This window comes from Podarcis erhardii, assembly GCF_964252035.2.
Source record: "Podarcis erhardii genome assembly, chromosome: 17".
NCBI classification, from domain to species: domain Eukaryota; kingdom Metazoa; phylum Chordata; class Lepidosauria; order Squamata; family Lacertidae; genus Podarcis; species Podarcis erhardii.
The window spans coordinates 340,543-361,780 of record NC_138515.1 but is presented as its reverse complement, the minus strand read 5'-3'; the positions used below and the strand labels follow the sequence as shown (position 1 = coordinate 361,780).

Here is a 21,238-nt window from a genome sequence, read left to right as displayed (position 1 = left end):
TCATTATATATCATTTCCCAGAAAGCCTTAATCCTTGGGCATGTCCACCAGAGGTGAAAGAATGTACCTTCATTTTCTTTACATTTCCAACATTTATTATCTGATAAGTGGTAAATTTTTGCAAGCTTGACTGGGGTCATGTACCACCTATAAATCATTTTCATAATATTCTCTCTCAAGGCGTTACACGCCGTAAATTTCATACTGGTGCTCCACAACTTTTCCCAGTCAGCGAACATAATGTTATGTCCAATATCTTGTGCCCACTTAATCATAGCTGATTTAACCGTTTCATCCTGTGTATTCCATTTCAGCAGCAAGTTATACATTTTTGACAAGTTCTTAGTTTTGGATTCTAACAACTCTGTTTCCAATTTTGACTTTTCCACCTGGAAACCAATTTTCCTGTCCAACTTATAAACCTCCATTATTTAATAATAGTGTAGCCAGTCTCGCACTTTATCTTTTAGATTCTCAAAACTCTGCAATTTCCACTTGTTACCCTCCTGTTCTAAGATTTCACAGTATTTTGGCCATTTAGACTCCATATTAAGTTTTTTCAATGCCTTTGCCTCCATTGGTCGCTTTGTTGATTGATTGTTGCCTCTCCATCATTGTTATAGGGGAGTTTAGTTTTTCAATTTTTTTGCTTGTTGTCCTTGGGAGTCTATTCTGTACTATACAGTGGTACCTCAGGTTACAGACACTTCAGGTTACAAACTCTGCTAACCCAGAAATAGTACCTCGGGTTAAGAACTTTGCTTCAGGATGAATGAATCAATGAATGAATGAACTTTATTACGGTCATAGACCAGGATTAAGAAAAGCATATAGATAAAATAGCAGTTGGGATTTTTGACCGATAATTGTTAGGGCAAATGAGGACAAGGAAACAGGCATAAAACATCCGAATAAAATACAAGATTAAACACAGATAATGGGTGGATAAAAAACTAATAATTAAAACAGATAAGAGCTAAAAACCAACAAAGACACACAGTTAAAACAACTGTAAGAGCATAAGAACTAAAAAACTCGCAGATAAAATAACTATAAGAGGCTGCAGAGTAGAAGCCTCTGAAGTAGAGGACACTCACAACGTTAAAAACTGCTGTGCAAATATGGTTAAAACAGACAATTAAAACAATATACAACACTAAATTTAGAAACAATGTACAGCAATACACTGTCCCAGGAAGTTGACTCAGAATCACCCATGGAACCGTGTTTGGGACTATTTTGTTGTTTAATTGTGTCCGACTCTTCGTGACCCATGGACCAGAACACGCCAGGCGCTCCTGTCTTTCACTACCTCCCGCAGTGAGCACTCGGGGCCGATTTCCTTCAGAATGGATAGGTTTGATCTTCTTGCAGTCTATGGGACTCTCAAGAGTCTCCTCCACCACCATAATTCAAAAGCATCCATTTTTCGGTGATCAGCCTTCTTTATGTTCCAGCTCTCACTTCCATACATCACTACTGGGAAAACTATAGCTTTAACTATACGGACCTTTGTTGGCAAGGCAATATCTCTGCTTTTTAAGATGCTGTCTAGGTTTGTCATTGCTTTTCTCCTAAGAAGCAGGCGTCTTTTAACTTTGTGACTGCTGTCACCATCTGCAGTGATCATGGAACCCAAGAAAGTAAAATCTCTCGCTGGCTCCATTTCTTCCCCTTCTATTTGCCAGGAGGTGATGGGACCAGTGGCCATGATCATAGTTTAGTGTTTTTTTTATGTTGAGCTTCAGACCATATTTTGCACTCTCTTCTTTCACCCTCATTAAAAGGTTCTTTAATTCCTCCTCACTTTCTGCCATCAAGGTTTTGTCATCTGCATATCTGAGGAGCACTACAAGCTAACTAAGGCGTAGTATGCCATTCTATCTTATAGTATTTTATTGTTATAGTGGTGCTTTAGCGGCTGTTTTCCCCACGTGCACAAGTTGTTATTTATGTGTCGTTTTTACCTGTATGGGCCTATGGCCGTAAATAAAATTACTTACATATCTGAGGTTGTTGATATTTCTTCCGGTAATCTTAATTCCGGCTAGGGATTCATCCAGCACAGTCTTTCACATGATGAATTCTGCATATACGTTAAATAAGCAGGGAGACAATATACAGCCTTGTCGTACTCCTTTCCCAATTTTGAACCAATCAGTTGTTCCATATCCAGTTCTGACTGTAGCTTCTTGTCCCACATAGAGATTTCTCAGGAGACAGATGAGGTGATCAGGCACTCCCATTTCTTTAAGAACTTGTTGACTGTGGTCGACACAGTCAAAGGCTTTTGTGTAGTCAATGAAGCAGAAGTAGATGTCTTTCTGGAACTCTCTAGCTTTCTCCATAATCCATCACATGTTTGCAATTTGGTCTCTGGTTCCTCTGCCCCTTCAAAATACAGCTTGCACTTCTGGGAGTTCTCGGCCCACTTACTGCTTAAGCCTGCCTTGTAGAATTCTAGTAATATCCAAGGCAACACGATGACCAAGTACAACAATGCAATATCAATATAAACTCTTTATATAGTCTATATGGAACGTTGAACAATATGGGAAACCATATAAACATAAATCTTATAAGTCTCTGAAAGTCACTAAATGTGCACTCGTTATGGATTCTCTTAAAAACAGAACCAAATAACCATAAGTCTTATAAGTCTCTGAAAGTCTTTGTAGACTATGCAAGTCTCTGAAAGAAGCAATGGGTCAGATTTTTATCTGATGAAAAAAATCCGTTAAAGCTTTGTTTTATGACATCCAACGCTACCAAAGTGGTTCGCAAACAGACGTAGTGAACAGTGATTCCAGATATACCCACTGTTTCATAGAATTCTTCTTCAGCACAGCAGAAGGATACAGAAATGCTCCATAAACCCATCTATACGGTGAATGGAATTGTATAACAACAATATCTATGGAGCAGTGGTCATAAAGTTATGTAAAGTTGTAGAATTTTAAGCATAACCTTGCTAGCATATGAAATGAGCGCAATTGTGTGATAGTTGGAGCATTCTTTGGCACTGCCCTTCTTTGGAATTGGGATGTAGACTGATCTTCTCCAGTCCTCTGGCCACTGCTGAGTTTTCCAGACTTGCTGGCATATTGAGTGTAGCACCTTCACAGCATCATCTTTTAAAATTTTAAATAGTTCAGCTGGAATGTCATCACTTCCACTGGCCTTGTTATTAGCAGTGCTTTCTAAAGCCAATTTGACTTCACTCTCCAGGATGTCTGGCTCAAGGTCAGCAACCACACTACCTGGGGTGTACGAGACATCCATATCTTTCTGGTATAATTCCTCTGTGTGTTCTTACCACCTCTTCTTGATTTCTTCTGCTTATGTTAGGTCCTTACCACTTTTTGTTTTTTATTATGGTAATCTTTGCACGAAATGTTCCTTTCATTTCAACTACCTGACATTCAGAAGACATCTAAAGGCAGCCCTGTTCAGGAAAGTTTTTAATGTGTGACATTTTAGTGTATTTTTGGTCTTTGTGGAAGCCGCCCAGAGTGGCTGGGGAAACCCAGCCAGATGATGGGCAGGGTACAAATAAATTATTATTATTATTATTATTATTATTATTATTATTATTATTATTATTATTAACAGATCTCTGGTTTTCCCTACTTTCTTCAGTTTACGCTTGAATTTTGCTATAAGAAGCTGATGATCTGAGCCACAGTCAGCTCCAGGTCTTGTTTTGCTGATTATATAGAGCTTCTCCATCTTTTGCTGCAGAGAATATAATCAATCTGATTTCGATGCTGCTCATCTGGTGATGTCCATGTGTAGAGTCGTCTCTTGTGTTGTTGGAAAAGCGTATTTGTGATGACCAGCTTGTTCTCTTGACAGAACTCTATTAGCCTTTGCCCTGCTTCGTTTTGATCTCCAAGGCCAAACTTGCCAGTTGTTCCTTTTATCTCTTGATTCCCTACTTTAGCATTCCAATCCCCTATAATGAGAAGAACATCCTTCTTTGGTGCCATTTCTAGAAGGTGTTGTAAGTCTTCATAGAACTGGTCAATTTCAGTTTCTTCAGCACCAGTAGTTGGTGCATAAACTTGGATTACTGTGATGTTAAAAGGTCTGCCTTGGATTTGTATCGAGATCATTCTTTCATTTTTGAGATTGCATCCCAGTACAGCTTTTGCCACTCTTTTGTTGACTATGACTATTTTCGCTTATCTCCTTCAAAATTTGTTCCAGTTTCCTTTCTTTCGCTCTTCTTTGGATTCTATTTTGTTGGATGAAAAAGCCTCGTATCACTGCTTTCCTTACATCCCATACGGTATTTATATCGGTTCCCTAATTTAAGTTGTTATCAAAATATTCTCTTAAAGTCACCCTCATCTTTTCTAATACTTTATCATTATTTAAGACATTTTCATTAATTCTCCAATTTGTTGTTTTCCTTCCTTTTATTTCCATTGTAGTTGGGTTGTGGTCAGATACTGTTTTTGACAAAATTACTGCTTTCTTTATTTTCAGTAATAAGTTTTTTGAAACCCAAATTGTATCAATTCTCCCTGCAGATTTTTTTTGCTTCTGAATAATGTGTAAATTGTTTGTCATTTGGGTGTTTAACTCCCCATGCATCTTGAAGGTTGAAATTTTCTACTAGTTGAAAGAAAGTTAGCAGTAGTCTCCCTTCTTTACTTTCTTTCTCTTGTGTTGTCCTGTCCATATTAAGTGAGGTAACACCATTTAAATCTCCTAATCAAATGATCTTTTCATCACTATAATCCAGCAGTTTATCCTCCAATTTTTGGTAAAATTCCGCCTTCTTTTCGTTTGGTGCCTAGATTCTGACAACATTTTTTCTTTTTGATACAACACTTTTATCACCATCATTCTCCCTTCTTCATCCTTAAATAAGGGTTCCGGCTTTAATCTTGAGTTTGGGTATATAACTACACCTCTTTTCTTTACAACATCTGATGAAATAAATTCATCACCTAGTTTTAAATTCAATATTCAATATATTTTTAAAACGCTTTTTAAAAAGCATTTTCACAGCGTTTTTTTATATATGTCTAGATTCCACCTTGTTCTCATGACTGTTGAGAGTCATAGAATCATAGAATCATAGAGTTGGAAGAGACCACAAGGGCCATCGAGTGCAACCCCCTGCCAAGCAGGAAACACCATCAGAGCACTCCTGACATATGGTTGTCAAGCCTCTGCTTAAAGACCTCCAAAGAAGGAGACTCCACCACACTCCTTGGCAGCAAATTCCACTGTCAAACAGCTCTTACTGTCAGGAAGTTCTTCCTAATGTTTAGGTGGAATCTTTTTTCTTGTAGTTTGGATCCACTGCTCCGTGTCCGCTTCTCTGGAGCAGCAGAAAACAACCTTTCTCCCTCCTCTATGTGACATCCTTTTATATATTTGAACATGGCTATCATATCACCCCTTAACCTCCTCTTCTCCAGGCTAAACATGCCCAGCTCCCTTAGCCGTTCCTCAGAAGGCATCCTTTCCAGGCCTTTGACCATTTTGGTTGCCCTCCTCTGGACACCTTCCAGTTTGTCCGTGTCCTTCTTGAACTGTGGTGCCCAGAACTGGACACAGTGCTCCAGGTGAGGTCTGACCAGAGCAGAATACAGTGGCACTATTACTTCCCTTGATCTAGATGCTATACTCCTATTGATGCAGCCCAGCATTGCATTGGCTTTTTTAGCTGCCACGTCACACTGTTGGCTCATGTCAAGTTTGTGGTCAACCAAGACTCCTAGATCCTTTTCACATGTACTGCTCTCAAGCCAGGTGTCACCCATCTTGTATTTGTGCCTCTCATTTGTTTTGCCCAAGTGCAATACTTTACATTTCTCCCTGTTAAAATTCATCTTGTTTGTTTTGGCCCAGTTCTCTAATCTGTCAAGGTCGTTTTGAAGTGTGATCCTGTCTTCTGGGGTGTTAGCCACCCCTCCCAGTTTGGTGTCATCTGCAAATTTGATCAGGATGCCCTTGAGTCCATCATCCAAGTCGTTGATAAAGATGTTGAATAAGACCGGGCCCAAGACAGAACCCTGTGGCACCCCACTAGTCACTCTTCTCCAGGATGAAGAGGAACCATTGATGAGCACCCTTTGGGTTCGGTTAGTCAGCCAGTTACAAATCCACTGAGTGGTAGCATAGTCAAGACCGCATTTTACCAGCTTCTTTACAAGAATATCATGGGGCACCTTGTCAAATGCCTTGCTGAAATCAAGGTAGGCTACATCCACTGCGTTCCCTTCATCTACCAGGCTTGTAAATTCTGTTAAAAAAACGAGATCAGGTTAGTCTGACATGACTTATTTTTCAGAAATCCATGCTGACTATTGGTGATCACAGCATTCCTTTCTAGGTGCTCACAGACTGTTTGCTTAATGATCTGCTCCAGAATCTTCCCTGGTATTGACGTCAGACTGACTGGGCGGTAATTATTTGGGTCCTCTCTTTTCCCCTTTTTGAAAATAGGGACAACATTTGCCCTCCTCCAGTCTGCCGGGACTTCGCCTGTTCTCCAGGAATTCTCAAAGATGACTGCCAGTGGTTCTGAGATCACATCTGCCAGTTCTTTTAATACTCTTGGATGCAGTTCATCTGGCCCTGGAGACTTGAATATATCTAGACTAGCCAAGTATTCTTGTACTATCTCCTTAGTTATTCTGGGCTGTGTTTCCTCTGCTGAATCATTTACTCCAAATTCTTCAGGTCGGGCATTGTTTTCTTTATCGGAGAAGACTGAGGCAAAGAAGGCATTGAGGAGTTCAGCCCTTTCTGTGTCCCCTGTTTGCATTTCACCATCTTCTCCTCTGAGTGACCCCACTGTTTCTTTGTTCTTCCTTTTGCTACGGACATACCCATAAAAGCCTTTTTTGTTGCTTTTAACCTCTCTAGCAAGCCTGAGTTCATTCTGTGCTTTAGCTTTTCTGACTTTGTGTCTACACGTGCTGGCTATTTGTTTGAATTCCTCTTTGGTGGTTTCCCCCCTTTTCCATTTTTTGTACACATCCTTTTTTAATCTTAACTCAGTTAAAAGTTCTTTAGATAGCCACCCTGGCTTCTTTAGGCACCTTCCATGTTTCCATCTCATTGGTATTGCCTGAAGTTGTTCTTTTACTATCTCCCTCTTAACAAACTCCCAGCCATCATGAACTCCCTTTCCTTTTAGTATTACTGTCCATGGGATCTCACCCAGCACTTCCCTAAGTTTTTTCCTCCTACCACTAGGTCTGCGTGCTGTTTGCTCCATTTGGTCTATGACATTTGGATGATCATCTTCATCAATTGATAGACTCCTACCTTCAGGAGCACTGTCTCCCTCCCCCACATTAGTCAGTTTAAAGCCCTCCTGATGAGGTTTCTGAGATTTTTGGCAAAAACATTCCTCCCAACCGTTGTGAGGTGCAGCCCATCGCTTGCCAGAAGTCCATCTTCAAGGAACTGCAGTCTGTGATCTAAGAATCCAATCTGTTCCTGTTTACACCATTTGCGAAGCCAGCTGTTCACTTCCACTATTTTTCCCTCTCTCCCTGGGCCCCGTCGTTCAACTGGGAGGACAGATGAGATGACAATTTGTGCATTTAATTGCTTCAATTTCCTGCCCAGAGCCTCGTAGTCTCTTTTGATCTTCTGGAGGCTATTGCTTGCAGTGTCATTGGTTCCCACATGAACCAAGAGGAAGGGGTATTTGTCAGTGGGTTTCATGATTCCTTTCAGTCGTTCAGTTACACCTTGGATCTTAGCCCCGGGGAGACAGCACACTTCCCGAGACACCTTGTCAGGCCCACAGATCACTGCTTCTGTTCCCCTCAGTAGGGAATCCCCTATCACCACTACACGCCTCCTCTTAGGTTTGGTTGGGGTTCTTCCGTGAGCTGTCCGTTCCAAGGTTGCACATTCCCTGAGGACTGACTTTGCTGCTCGTCTTCATATACCTGATTGACTGTAATGAGGGAGAGATCCTCAAATGGAGTCTGCTCTTCGTCTTCCATGCTAGGGGAGAGGACCTCAAAGCAATTGTGTATTTCTAAACAATCAGAGCGATCCCTGGGCCTCCTACTTCTTTGAGTCACGTTTCTCCATATATTTGGCTCCTGTGTTGGTGAACTAGCCTCCTTCTCAGGGGAGTCCCCTGTCTCCTCCTTGGTGGAGACGGTGTGCTCTGTTGCTTCCAAGAAGAGCTCCAGTTCTCTAATTCTTTGGAGCGTAGCTACACGTTCCTCCAGTTGCTGGACTTTGTCTTTTAAGAGGGCAATCAACATGCAATTGCTGCAGGTAAAGCTGCCTGCAACCTTTGGCAAGATGGCAAACATTGTGCAGGAACCGCAGGCGACTGCAGCTGTTCCCTCACCCTCCATCTTGAGAACGTGTTGTTGGGGGTGGCTACAGCGGTCCTCCATCATAAAAAGCGTGAAGACAGGACAAATACTCCCCCCCCCCCCAAAAAAACCCTAGGTCTCCCCCAACAAACGTTTGAGACTAGCTCCCCTAAATCTAAAAGATGGATCAAACTGCAAGCTCTGATAAGCTCCTCCCACAGCTAATCACCTGCCTGAATAGAAACCCTGCCCCCTCTGACCTTTGCACAGGGAGAGCAGCTAATCAGCCACAAAGAAACACAAAGAGTCGTTAGCTTAGATCCCTTTATACCAGTTTTATGGGGGAACTAGTTCATCAGCAGGCTCGAATGGTGAAATGGAATTTCCATGTTCAGAGGCAGTACCTCTCCAAGTACCAGGTGCTGTGGACAAACAGCAGGGGAAGGCTGCTCGTGAGTTGCTCTGGGCACCTGCCTGGCAATGTGAGAATAATGCAATTGCCAGCCTGGCAGACCAGTTTCCAGGTGCTCATGGGCTGCAATTCCCGTCCCCTTAGCAGCACACCCATGTGATGCTGGGGCTGATGGGACTTCTAATATGAAACATCTGGAGGGCACCAGGTTGCCAAAGGATGAGTTAGATGGTTCTGTTGGTTTGATTCCAAGTACTAAATTATTTCTCCTAATTCTTGGTACTTTAAACATTAATGCGATGTGGCAAAAATTACTGCTTAAAGGCCACTGGCTGCCATGTGCAGCTGTTCTGTTGTTTTTTTTATAAATAATATTTATTCAAAGTTTAAGAGTTACAGAAAGAAAAAAACAAAAAATACAAAATACAAAAAAAATACAACAACAAAAAGGAAAATACACTCACTTAAAAAAAAGAAAAAAGAACAGATTAAACCTTTACATAACTTTCTTCCTTTACTTATTTCCTTGACCTCCTCACACCTCCCATTTTTGTATTCTAGTTCAAATGGTTATTTCTGCAAATCCTCCCAACCTTATTTTCATTTAAGTAATTTAATTTATTTTAAAAACCACTTTTACTTTATCCAATCCCAACTCCCATCCAAACCTACAGATCAATACCTATTCTTGAGACGTTTCTCCAAGGTCGAAAAAGATTCCCTTCCACGAATTTCCCAACTCTCATAAAAAAACAAAAAAAAAAGCAGATTATATTGTATACCCTTTGAGTTCCCAATTTCCATTCCACCCATACCCCCTTCCTGGTTTCAGTCCCCAACATAAGTCCATCAATCTCAAAAAGCCATTAGCCCGGAGATCTTACATCCGAGGCTCTTAAGTCTCTCTCATGTCCCCTCTGCCAGTCTTTTTGATAGTCCTTCGTATTGAAAGCCAAATCTCAGGGAAGCTCCAACCCAACAGCATCCACATTCCTTCCAGCCAAACCTCCATACTTAAAAGTAAAGCCTATGGGGTGTTCCAAATCTTGTTTCATTCTTCTTTCAGATCCAAATGTCCCCAAAGCTCCAACTTCCACCTGGATCAAATTTATAATCCTAGGGTCATCTGATCTCCACGTAAGGAGATCTCTCCATCTTTCACTTTCCAATTCAGGCCAAGCTTCCATCTTCAAAAATTTATTTCCCCTTGTTGCCATCATGTCAGGCCTCAAATTGCAGCTTACCTTTCGCATCTGCAGGGTTACGGCTCCCCCTTTCTTCTCTTCAGAGACAACATAATTCTCCTCCTCAGATTTCCCTGTTTGTTCAGTTGAATAAAATTCCTATGCCGAGTTCTTATCAGGTTCAATGATAGTACTCACTCTTGTAACCAAAGTTGTAACATATGTAGTCAAAACACCAATTTGACCTTGCAACATTCCCAAGAGAAAGAATGTCCTATTCAGTTCAGACTGGATTTCCTTTCCAACAGCCATTCTCTGCAATATCCCAAAGCTCCCTCTAGGGGAATTTAAGTTTCTTTTTACTCCTTTCAGCACAGATCCAAAAGTCCAGTTAAATTGTAACAGTCCTTCTTTTCAAAAGCAAGCTTGTAACAAATGTAGACAACAGATGTAGACAACAGAAACAAAGTCCTCTTTTTGCGTCTTGACAGCTAGCTTGACAACTGTCAAATTGTTCTATACTTCATCAACGGGCTCTCACGGACCACTCCGGGGGGGGGGGGGCACATCAATTCCCAAATTTAATTCTTTTCCTGCAGGCTCCCCTGCTTCCAGATAGAATTTCTTATAGTTTCAATCCGTAGAATTAAAGTCCTTTACAGAAAAAAAGAAAAAAAATTCTCTCCGCGACCTTAGTTGACAGGTTCTTTGCTTTAAATTATTTACAGAAAGGGGAGGCGGACTTCCTGTTTGGACCTTCCCCGATCGTGCCGAATTTGAGAATATTTTTAAAAATCCAATTTCTGTACTACTCACGGGTTGTTGTTTGAAATCCGAATGTCCACAAAAAGAAGTCAGCGCTCTCCAACAACGGCTGTGCGGCTTCACTCCGCAAAAATAGCAGTCAATTCGAGACACCGCGCCACTCACCCCGCGTCACTTCGGAACCCCCGAAAAGGGGTTTCCGTGGGGGGGGCGCTTCTGGTGTGAGCCGAATCCCACGTTCCCAGGCTTCCTCCGCCTGGGATTTTTAGAGGGTCTCCGCCTTCGCCGCCGCGGCCAGACCCGATTTTGGCGGAGCGGGTTCCTCTGAATCAGAGGAATTCCGCCATTGCCGATGGCGCTAACCCGGAAGTCCATGTGCAGCTGTGCTGACTCAGTCTGAGAGTGGCATTCAACATTTGTGTTAGTGCAAGGATTCCTTCTAGTGCAGCCCCCTCCTCACCAGCCTCTCGCTGTCCCATGTGTGCCCTAAAACAGATTTAGAGGTCCATAGGAGGGGAGAGGGGGGGACATTCCATTGCTGGTGGAACTTTTCCCATAACACTATGCTGACTGTAAGCCTCCCTGGGCATCAAGGAGTGGCATGCAGGCAAGTGGACGGTAGCAGTTGAGCGGGGTGGAGCTCCCTCTTCCTCCTTCCTTTGTGCCTGGGGTGCCAGGGATGGAACCCGCTCAACCCCTCTGCCAGGCACAAGTAGTCTGTTCCTCTTTTTTTCGGCGGGCAAGTCATTGTTCTGAGCTTATTTCCAATGTTGATTTGAGGCCTAATTCCAGGAAAGGCCTGACCATCATTGATGCAGATTTTCAGACACTTCAGATACTTATTTTTTTTACTGTGTTAAAAGGTTAAGCCTGAGATGCCCTTGCCCAGACCACTTAAAGATATTTTGATGACTGAACAGGGATTTGAACCAGGTCTGCCCACCAGGGATTGATGTGTAGTTCAAGGAAAGTTGCTAGTTAGGAATTGAGCATTACAATATTGTTTGCTGCTCTGGCATCATCAGCAAGTTCTGCTATGCACATGTTGCAGTTATTTTAATCTTTCTTAGGGCAGTGGGTTTATGACCTGGCCCACCTGGATCTCCTGCTGGGGCAGAATAGCTGAGTGAAGTGCTGCTGTCCATTTTAAGTATTGATGAAGGGTCTCAGGACTGATTTTTATTTAAATCGACAGAAGGCTGAAAGGTGAGGGGAATAAGATTGTGCATCACAATGTCTGAATGGAAATGAGAATTCTCTCTGGCGGAGCTAGTTTGCAACGAGCCCGCTATTGTCGTTATCCCAGTAAAGGAATCCCTTCTGGTCCTGCTCCAGTTTGTCTTCCTCCAGTGGAATGGGAGTTGACTCTCCCAATGTGCCTACTAGTGTGGTGGCATTTGGCAATGAGAGAGGCAAGGCATAGTGCTTCAGCACCCACAGATCAGCTGGGAGCACATCCTTTCTGTTGATGGGTCTATTTGCAGGAAGCTTGGTCAACTCATGAGTCTCTACTGTACCTCAGAGCTAGAATGGCAAGAAGGTGGCTCACAGAAAAAGTCCCTAAGAGGGAAGGCTGTGTCACACGTGCTGGGATACAGTGATGCTCCCAGATTTCTGGGCAATGAGAGCAAGAGGCACGTGACTTGTAAAAACCTGCTATGTACATTGAATCAGTGCTTGACCACCACTCTCACACCCTGAGTATACAGGGTGGACAACATGCATTTTGCAAAGCACTCTAAGTCTTCCAAATCCTACTTTTACTTTGTTTTGTCAAACATGATTCTAGCCTTTCTGGTTGCAGTGAAGTTTGAAAACGTAATGGCAAAAATATCAACAGCACACTGTCTTGGCTCCCTATATTGAATTTTCAGGGCATTCTGAAGTTTTAACTTTCTGTAGCAAGCTTGTATTAGAGTAGATGCACAGAGTGTTGTCTGCTGCTAGCCAACAAACTGTGAGCTGTGTTAAAACTTGGTGCAACTAAAATGTTTGTGGCAGCTTCTCAAGTGCCTGTCGTGACATAACCCTTTAGTACAGTGTTTCCCAACGTTTTTTTTGACTGTGGCCCCATTCTGACCTTGTTTAAGAATAAGAATTTATTTATACCCTGCCCATTTGGACTGTAGCACTACCTGTCCTGAAAGCTGCTATTTAGGAATTGAGCCCTGCACCCCTCGGCAACATCTGAAGGCCCTGATCTGCTAGGTGCTGGGGTGAATTGCACCCTGCGCCTTGCGGAGTCAGGCCCAGGCTGCCACCTGGCCCAGCATCGCCCTCTCCCACTGTAAATCAACCAGGACAGTTCCAAGAAAATGCACATGGCAAAAAGAAGCACTAGGCCACCCTCTGGTGGGCCGCCCCCTTACCTGCTTGTGATTGGCCAAGCTGATAGCCAACCAATCAGTTTTAATAAATAAATAAATACCCCCCCCCCCTTTTCTTCTCACTTCCCTCTATGGCCTCCTAGCCTTGTGCTGTGGCCCCCATATATATCCTGGGGGGGGGGGGTAGGAGGTCATATAGCCCCCATTAGGAAACACTGGTTTAGTCCATAGAAGTGAACCTGGTCAGATAAAGCATGCATTCCTGTGGTGCACAGGTTGAAACAAGTTTTCTTTGGGTCCTCCTTGGATGCACAGGAGCAGGAGTGAGTGCAAAGATTCTCAGGTATTCTGCTTAAAGAAATTCTGTGTTGTGGGGGCAGAAAGGGGGGGGCTGGTTCTGCAAGCTGAATGAAATTACACAAATGAATCAAATGAATTTGCTTCACATTGGCCACAGAGGGCAGGCATACTCTACATACTCTATATGTAGAGTATAGGAGCAACCTCCCAACTCCAGTGACTGGAAGCAATGCTTTTATCAATGCCTCTGGTATTTTAAAGCTTTAATCTCTGTAGCCATAGGGGTTGAAATCTTCATGATGCCTAATTCTGTACCTGGCACCCAAATGCCACAGTGGTTTGATGCAAAGACACCTGGAAGACACCTGTCATACCTGAGTAGCAGAGCAGAGACTGTGCTTGCAGTAAGATCCAGGTTCCCTCCCTGGAATCTCCAGTTAAAAAGATGCAATGACAGCTGATGAGGAAGTGGCTGTCCATCTCGGCCACTGACAGTCAGAGCAGACCATGCTGGACTAGATGGGCACACTGGGTCTAAGGCCACTTCCTGTGCTCCTAATCTGAACCTGCCCCTTCTCTCCCTCCTGCCCCGGACCCCTTGTTGCTGCAGGAGTCTCCTTCAAGCAGGGAACAGATGCATTTGCCCAGGTTGCAGGGCCCAGAGGAGCCGGAACAGCAGCCAGTAGTGAAGTGGAAGAAAGAGCCAGAGATGAGTGGCTCAATTTTGGCCCAGGACTTGGCTAAGGACCGCCCCATCCTGCCGCATGTCAAAGAGGAGTCAGAAGTACCTCGACACTCCACCCCACCCTCTCAAGTCCTGGTGAAGGTGAGTGAGTGCGTTCTCTCTTGATCCTTCCTCTCCTGACAGTTGAAATGCCCAATACTGAAGCATTTCTTACACGGAGCACCGGATCCTTTTTTTGGAAACAAAGTCTTGAAGTTCTAAAGACTTGACAAATAAGCTCGGTGAACATCCTTTGGGGAGGACGTTGCAGAGGACAAATGTGAGCATTCAGATAGTCTGGCTCTTTATTCACATGTCAGGATAGAGGGCTCCAAATCAAGGAAAGATCCCCCTGCTCCCACACCACCACCCACTGCTTTGCCAAACAGCAGGAATTAAGCTTCCAAAAACCTAACTCCGGGAAGTGCCCAGGCCTTGACACATGCCTCATCCTGTTCCTCCTTGGCTGCAACCCTGCAGGCAAAAAGGGGGAATTCTTCCCCAGTAGGCTCAGTGACCCAGCAGCCTGGACACTGAATTTAATACTGGAGGTCCCCCCCCCCCCCCCCCCGCTTAATAACTCAGACCAATCATTTTTAGCAGCAGAAATTATTTGCAGTAGTAAAGGAACAGCAAAAGAGCATCTTGGAGGTTTGGGGTGCTCTTCAGAGTTGATGTGGCAGTTGATGTAGAGGGCTGGAAGAAAGGTGAAGTCCCATCCCCGCATTGTTGGGATTTTGCCTCTTGTTTTTCAAATGTATGGTGGGGAGGTTGCAGAGAGGCTTCTTGTCCTGTGCAGTGCATGTGGCTCCTTCTGTTGCCCATTTATTCTGACCAACAAAGCTACTAATATAGCAAAACAGGGATTGAACCATAGGAACCATTGTAAGTGAGCATGTGGAGTGAGAGCACATTCCACATCTGTACAGAATGAAGCGCATAGCCTTTAATACACTCTCTCTTTACGTGCCCTCATGTTTCTGCATAGCAATCTGACACCAGACTACCTGCTGTCAACCTCCTCATTGCTACCTCTCCTGTTGACAAACAGGAACATGCAGAACCGGAGGGGGACTGTCGGCCATCGAATGATTCTCGGGTAAGCCCACATTTTCTTCCCGCCTGCTGACCTCAAATGTTCCTGCTTTTGGCTCATAAAACTTTAAAGCACCGCTCTTTTTAGTGTTTTTAATACAGCTTGGAATCAGGTTGGTGACATTCATCAGAAGGTTTCCAAATGCTGTTGTTATGTTAAAAGAGATTCAGTATACCAAAAAAGAAATATGAAATCCTAACACCTGGGCTGTAGGGCTTGAGTGTTCAAAATCACCAGTGGTGTGTGCCTCCTTCCCAAATATTGCTGTTTTTATTCTTTATATATATATTTATACCCCACCTTTTTCCTGATGGAACTCAAGGTGGCTTGCAGATAAAAACAAGAATTGCTAAAAACATAGAAGCTAGTTTTGATCCTTGGGTTCCTACACTATCACAACCACTCCTTTGTTTTGGACATCTCCACAAAATGCTTGTTTAGTCCCTTCCTTCCATACTTCCAGTAAGGAAAAGCCCACAACTATTGTTACTCCTCCCCCATTTTTTAATGCATGAAGCTTAATCTAAACTTAATATGGTTAATTGCCAAGGCTGTTAGTCACATTGGCTGCAGTCATGACTTGGTAAGGACAATGTCACAAAGAACTGAGCACCACAGCAAGTTGACCACAAATTCATCCTGGCCTTGTGCTGCAGCAGATGTAAAAAGAGTTGCTGCCAGCAACGAAAACATTTCTAGCCTTGTATCTTAATATCACCGCTGTCCATGGTCTCCCATCCTTCCCTGTATGTCAAGTGGTGCTGTTCGCTCTGTGGGAAGTTTCTGAATATTAAAAAGCTCCATGTCTTTTCCTTTCCTCCAGGTCTCAGCAGGACTTCCCCAGTGTAAGAGGGGGCGGGGAGCGCAGGGCAAGGAGCTGGTGGTTCTGGATGATGAAGATGACGAAGAAGTGGAGCACCTGCAGCAATTGCGTCCACCAGTGGTGAGTGATTAAGTTGTTTGGGGCAACTGGTAAGATCCCTGGGCTCTTTGACTTAGGGAGAAGAGAAGGCTTACTTTGTAGAACTGGACTCTGTTCCACATGCTGGCAGGAACAATGCAGTGAGTGTGGCAGGCATGGAGGGAGAGGTCTTTTGGTGCAATTTATATGGCACCCCCATTGCAAAAACCACATGGAGATATTTGTAGGTTCATGCCATTTGCAGAAGTGTGATATAGTTTGAGATTGATTGATTTATCTATCTAAAATATTTCTCTACTGCCCTTGAATTCAGAATGTCTGGCGCCTTTTGTGATAGCTAATAAGAAAGGCAATTAGAAAAGCAATTAAGCAGTAAATGACCTCAAAAAGACCTGATCTCAAAATGACCGCAATAAGTGGTCAAAAGTCTTTGCCAGGCACTTAAGAGATGCTGGTGTAGGGGCCAGGCAAGCCTCCCTGGAGGGCAGGGAGGGGGGGTTGAATTCCATAAGCAAGACACCACTGCAGCAAAGGCCTCTTCCCCATGGGAGGAACTCTGAAGAACATCTCAGTGTCTGAGCAGGCTTAAAGGGAGAAGTCAAGGTCCAGGTCTCAGGGCATATAGAGCTTTAAAACAGGGATGGGGAACCTGTGTATTTCGGTGGAATACAACTCCCATCATCCCTCACATACAGCATGGCTGTAGTTGATGGGAGTTGTAGTTCAACAATCTGTAGAAGATCACAGATTCCCCATCCCTGCTGTAAAGATAAGCACCAGTACTTTAAATGGTGCTCAGAAATGGACCAGACTGAGTGAATCTCTTGAAGCCTTAGATAGATACGTTTCTAACATCTGTTCCTAGTAAATAGCTTAACAGCCGTGTTTTGAACTAACTGCAGTTTCCATGCGCCAGAAAGTACTAAAATGTGTTCTAACATGGAAGTTTTCAGGACAGGGCTAAAGCTTGGCTTTCTCTTTGGAGAAGAGATTTCAGCTGTCACACCACTCTTGCCAGTGGAGGATGATCTGTGCCACTGAGAGCACTTGGGCTTCTAGTGACAACAGTGTGGCTGGATGAGCACCTGCAGATTGCAAGCCTTATCAGGGGGAGTGCAGTCCCTGCTAGATTTGGTGGAACATGACCTTCCTAGACAGAGATGCCACCCACTGACATTACTTCAGCTTTGTTGTGACCAGTCGATTATTGCAGATGGGGGAATCATCTCTTGCAACGACGCATTTTTCACCTCCTGAACCCGGACAGAAAACTACCTTCTGCTCGGCGGAATAAGCCAAGGGCAAGGATTGAGAGGGCAAGTGTTAGGCCATAGTCCTTTGGGTCCCCTGTCCACATCCTCAGGAGCATGGTCTCTAGATGGTGCTCTAGACCAGTGTTTCCCAACCTTGTGCCTCCAGCTGTTTTTGGACTACAATTCCCATCATCCCTTGCCACTGGTCTTGCTAGTCAGGGATGATGGGAGTTGTAGTTCAAAAACAGCTGGAGGCACAAGGTTGGGAAACACTGCTCTAGACACATCCGTAGGCTGAATTACTGAGATCCCTTAGCCAAGTCTTCTGCCTCTTCTGTAAACAGAAATGTATCACTTTCTATGAAATATTTTGCTCTGCACCCATAGCACTGTCACACAACTGGAAATGCATCTGGAATTGAGGGGACTAGGTAGTATCTGTTGTGAATGGGGGGAAATGGCAACTCATGTAGGGATTTTTGGGTGGCAGGAGTGCTGGGTTTGGGGGCAGTTGCATACTGCCCCCTTTTCCATCGGAGTCCCAAACTTTGAGCCGGTAAGTGAAACGAAGCACATTTTGCTACAGCCCTCACAAAACAGCTCAACTCATGGGGGCCACGTTGCTCCTATGTTGTGAAGGAGAGAGGGAGATGGGATGAAGCCATTCTTTTGTCTCTCCTTCCACAGATAATGGAGATTTATAGCCTGGGTGGTGCGCAGCCCCTTGCCCAGTTGGACAGCGTCCTGCATGAGTTCTTGGCTGAGCTGAATGAGATCCCTCTCCCTGCTCACTGGGAGGTGCTGTCTCCGCTTTGCGGCCCTGACCTGCGTCTCGTCCAGCGCTCAGAACACTCCACCATGTCCTCAGCTGTCATCTACATCCGCCCAGGCCTCTTCTTCCATGTGGTGGTGCGAAACCTGCCCGTGCCCCCTGAGCACGAACTCTATGCCAGCCACCCTGCCCGCCTCACCACGGTGGACGAGGTGGTGGAGCTCATCTGCGACCTGGAGGCCTATCGGCTCTGCTCTGGTTGGCCTGCAGGCTGGCACGCCGGTGAACGCTCCGAGGCCTGTGACATTCTTGTCTATTCTGGTTGCTGCCCACAGTGCCGGCTCAACCCTTGGCCATCAGGGAGAGGCACTCGCTGAGAACTGAGTTGGGAGGGGGGATTTGGGGAGAGGACTTGGCCCTGTGGGGCAGTGAATGGAAAGAGGTTTTATTTTGACACTGGAAATGGCTTGGAATATCTAAAGGGATCATTCCTTGCCATAAATAGCTTTATATTTTTTTCTCTCTTGTTCAGTAGCTTGGCACAGAAAGTCCCATTCCTCTTGCTGTCTTCTGCCTCTCTCTACTGGTGAGCTGCTTCTGTGTTTCTGGCACAGAGAGACATTCCTCTCAGAGACTCGATTCCTGTCTTCAGTCGCTTGCTTGTCTCCTGCCAGAGTTGCAGTGGGAGCTCAGGGTCCATTGCCGTAGCCTGTGCTGCTCCCAGTTCCCTGTGCTGGTACAGCCTCCCAGGTTGATGTGGAGGCAGCTTATGTATCAGTGTGGACCTTTCTGTCCATTGCTCCCACTTGCCTGCCCCGCTCAATTTAGCATTGTCCTGGCGACTCCTAGACCTGCAGTATGGTCATCTCCAAACACAGGAAGCGTGGGATTTAAGCAAAGCATCTCTTTTGCTATCTCCCCCTCTCTCTAAAAAAAAAAAGTTCCTCTGGCTGGGACCTGCCCCTTCCTGCCCCAGATCCAGCTAAAACTTGAAATTGCCACTTCAGGCATGTCTTTCCTTTGCTTCAAGGTTGCTGAGTTCAGATGGGTTATTCTGTTTCTGAGGACCAGGAAGATTTTTGTTTCGGGCAGCGGGAAAGACTAAATGGATGTCGCTGGAGTGGAGGCTGAGAGATTCTGGGCTGTCCTGTTCAGGGAAAGTTCTACAGAAGCCATAGCTGCATGTCACTTGCTGACTCCTGGTTTTGTCTTGTGTCTTCCTTCAGTGTGGTGGTGGTGGCAGCAGCAAATGCCCCATAGCCTTTCCCTTGTTCCTCTCACCGTCAGTTTTTGTGTGTGTGCTGCTTTTCCCTCAGAAGAAAATAATGAAAGTATTCGGGGGGGGGGGATAAATCAGAACTGGTCTCTATTTTTTTTAATGTATTAAATTTTTTAATAAGCAAGCTCTGCTTTGGTTTCCATGTCTACCTTCAGGTGAGAACAGGGGTGGTGAAGCTGTCGCCTGGATCCTGCTCACCAACCACTTCCAAATCGCCTGCCCGCCCCTGTCTCTGCAGGTCCCTTTTCAGACTCTGGTGCATCCCCATTGCTTAAGAGGTCTTGATACTCAGGAAACTGGAAGCAGCCCTCCTTTCTTGTTCCTGAGCACTAAGACCTTCTCATAGAAGCACTGCACTAGTGGGAGATGACATGCCTTGGAAAGGTAAAAAGGTGGGGCTTTATTCCCCATCACGGGGCGGGGGGTTGGGAGGGTAGAAAGGGAAGAAGGTTTGGGAAAAGTGAAGAGCCAACCGTAATGCGACACATCCCTACTGACAAATGCACACTTCATTTGCTGAATTCCAAACTCCTCTATTTTGGAATGCTTTGTTTTTAGGAGCAGGCTTCCAGTCACCAGGGAAGGACTACAGGAATGTCTTCCATGTCCTGATCTCTTGTGTGCATATCATGTGGCCTTTGGGGGGCGTTCAACGGCATTGGAGGGGCCTCATGACTCCTTGCCACCTGGTGCTGCCTTCCTCCTGCCAAAGTTTTTTGGGGGCTGGCTGCCGTTTTGCCATTGCTGGTGCCCAGAAAATAGTTGCCCACTGCTGAGACTTTTGGACAGGGATGGGAAAGCTGTAGCCATCCAAATGTTGTGGTACTGCAGCTCCCTTCAGCTCTGTCTATTGGCCCTGAGGGCTGGAGCTGAGGCCAGTTGAAGTCCAACAGCAGCTGGAGGAGCACAGCTTCTTCATCCTTGCATAAGCACTTTTTCCACACTTGGCTTCCAGGCAAGCTTGAGTCTTACAACACAAAATTGATCATTTGTTGGCTTCAGGATATGCTGCCAATAGGAGAGTGTCTGCGTGTGTGTCTGTCTGTCTGTCCGTTTGTTTGTCTGTCTGTCTGTCTGTCTGTCTGTCTGTCTGTCTGTATGCCTCATGTTCTCTCCCCCCCACTCACCTCCCCAGAGCTCGAATAGAAAATGGGCTCTTGCATAGACACCAGAACCAAGGTATCCCAAATAATGCTCTGAAAGTAATGAGCAGAGCACCCTGTCTCCTTTCCTGAAGGATGTTTGTCCCATTTCAGAACCAGTGGACCTACTGTCCACTGCGTATGTGGCCAGAGTATGTAGCAGAAGTAGGAAGGGCTGGCCAGAACTATGGATACTCTCGCTTAACAAATGAAAATAAAAAGTAGCCTAACTATAAAGCAGATGTGTATATCTGTGTTGTTCAGCTTCTGCTATTTACAGAAATGATTTCTTCCTTGAGTACTTTAACTCTTACAGCTGGGGAAAGAAGTGTTAAGTGAGGTATGTAATACACATTCCCATTTCATCCTGCTTGGCAGGGGGTTGGACCCGATGGCCCTTGTGGTCTCTTCCAACTCTATGATTCTATGATTCTATGATCTGCTTTTAAAACCCCTTTTAGTCCAGCTGTACTTGCAACCATTGCCTTGTCTACTCATTAAAGAAAAGAACTAGTGAGAAGATTAAGACATACGTGGCAAGTCTGCTTACAGTGGCTTCCTCCAACTGCTGTCGACAGCATTTCAAACTTGTGTCCAGCAGTTGGAAGTCTAGAGCAGTAGAGTGGAAGGACCTTTCTTAAGGGATGGGCTACATTTCCTTGAGGGAATCTTTGGGGATCACATGGGGGGGGGGTAAGGCCAGAACTGGCAATGTGCCCATTTGCTTTCTGCCAAATATATGGAGAAACG

General features: G+C 44.7%; 1 protein-coding gene across 12 annotated transcripts in view; it reads left to right on the top strand.

Moving 5' to 3' along the window:
* The window catches only part of LOC309331995 (uncharacterized protein), a 116,546-nt gene extending 95,821 nt beyond the window's left edge, over positions 1-20,725 (top strand). For all 12 annotated transcript variants that reach the window (XM_081844597.1, XM_081844603.1, XM_081844601.1 and 9 more), the window contains 4 exons: positions 13,911-14,126; positions 15,013-15,123; positions 15,944-16,063; positions 17,983-20,725. In XM_081844597.1, the coding sequence (XP_081700723.1) occupies positions 13,911-14,126; positions 15,013-15,123; positions 15,944-16,063; positions 17,983-18,444 (909 nt within the window). In that variant the 3' untranslated portion in view covers positions 18,445-20,725. The remainder of the gene's footprint in view (positions 1-13,910; positions 14,127-15,012; positions 15,124-15,943; positions 16,064-17,982) is intronic.
* The last annotated feature ends 513 nt before the right edge of the window (positions 20,726-21,238 follow it).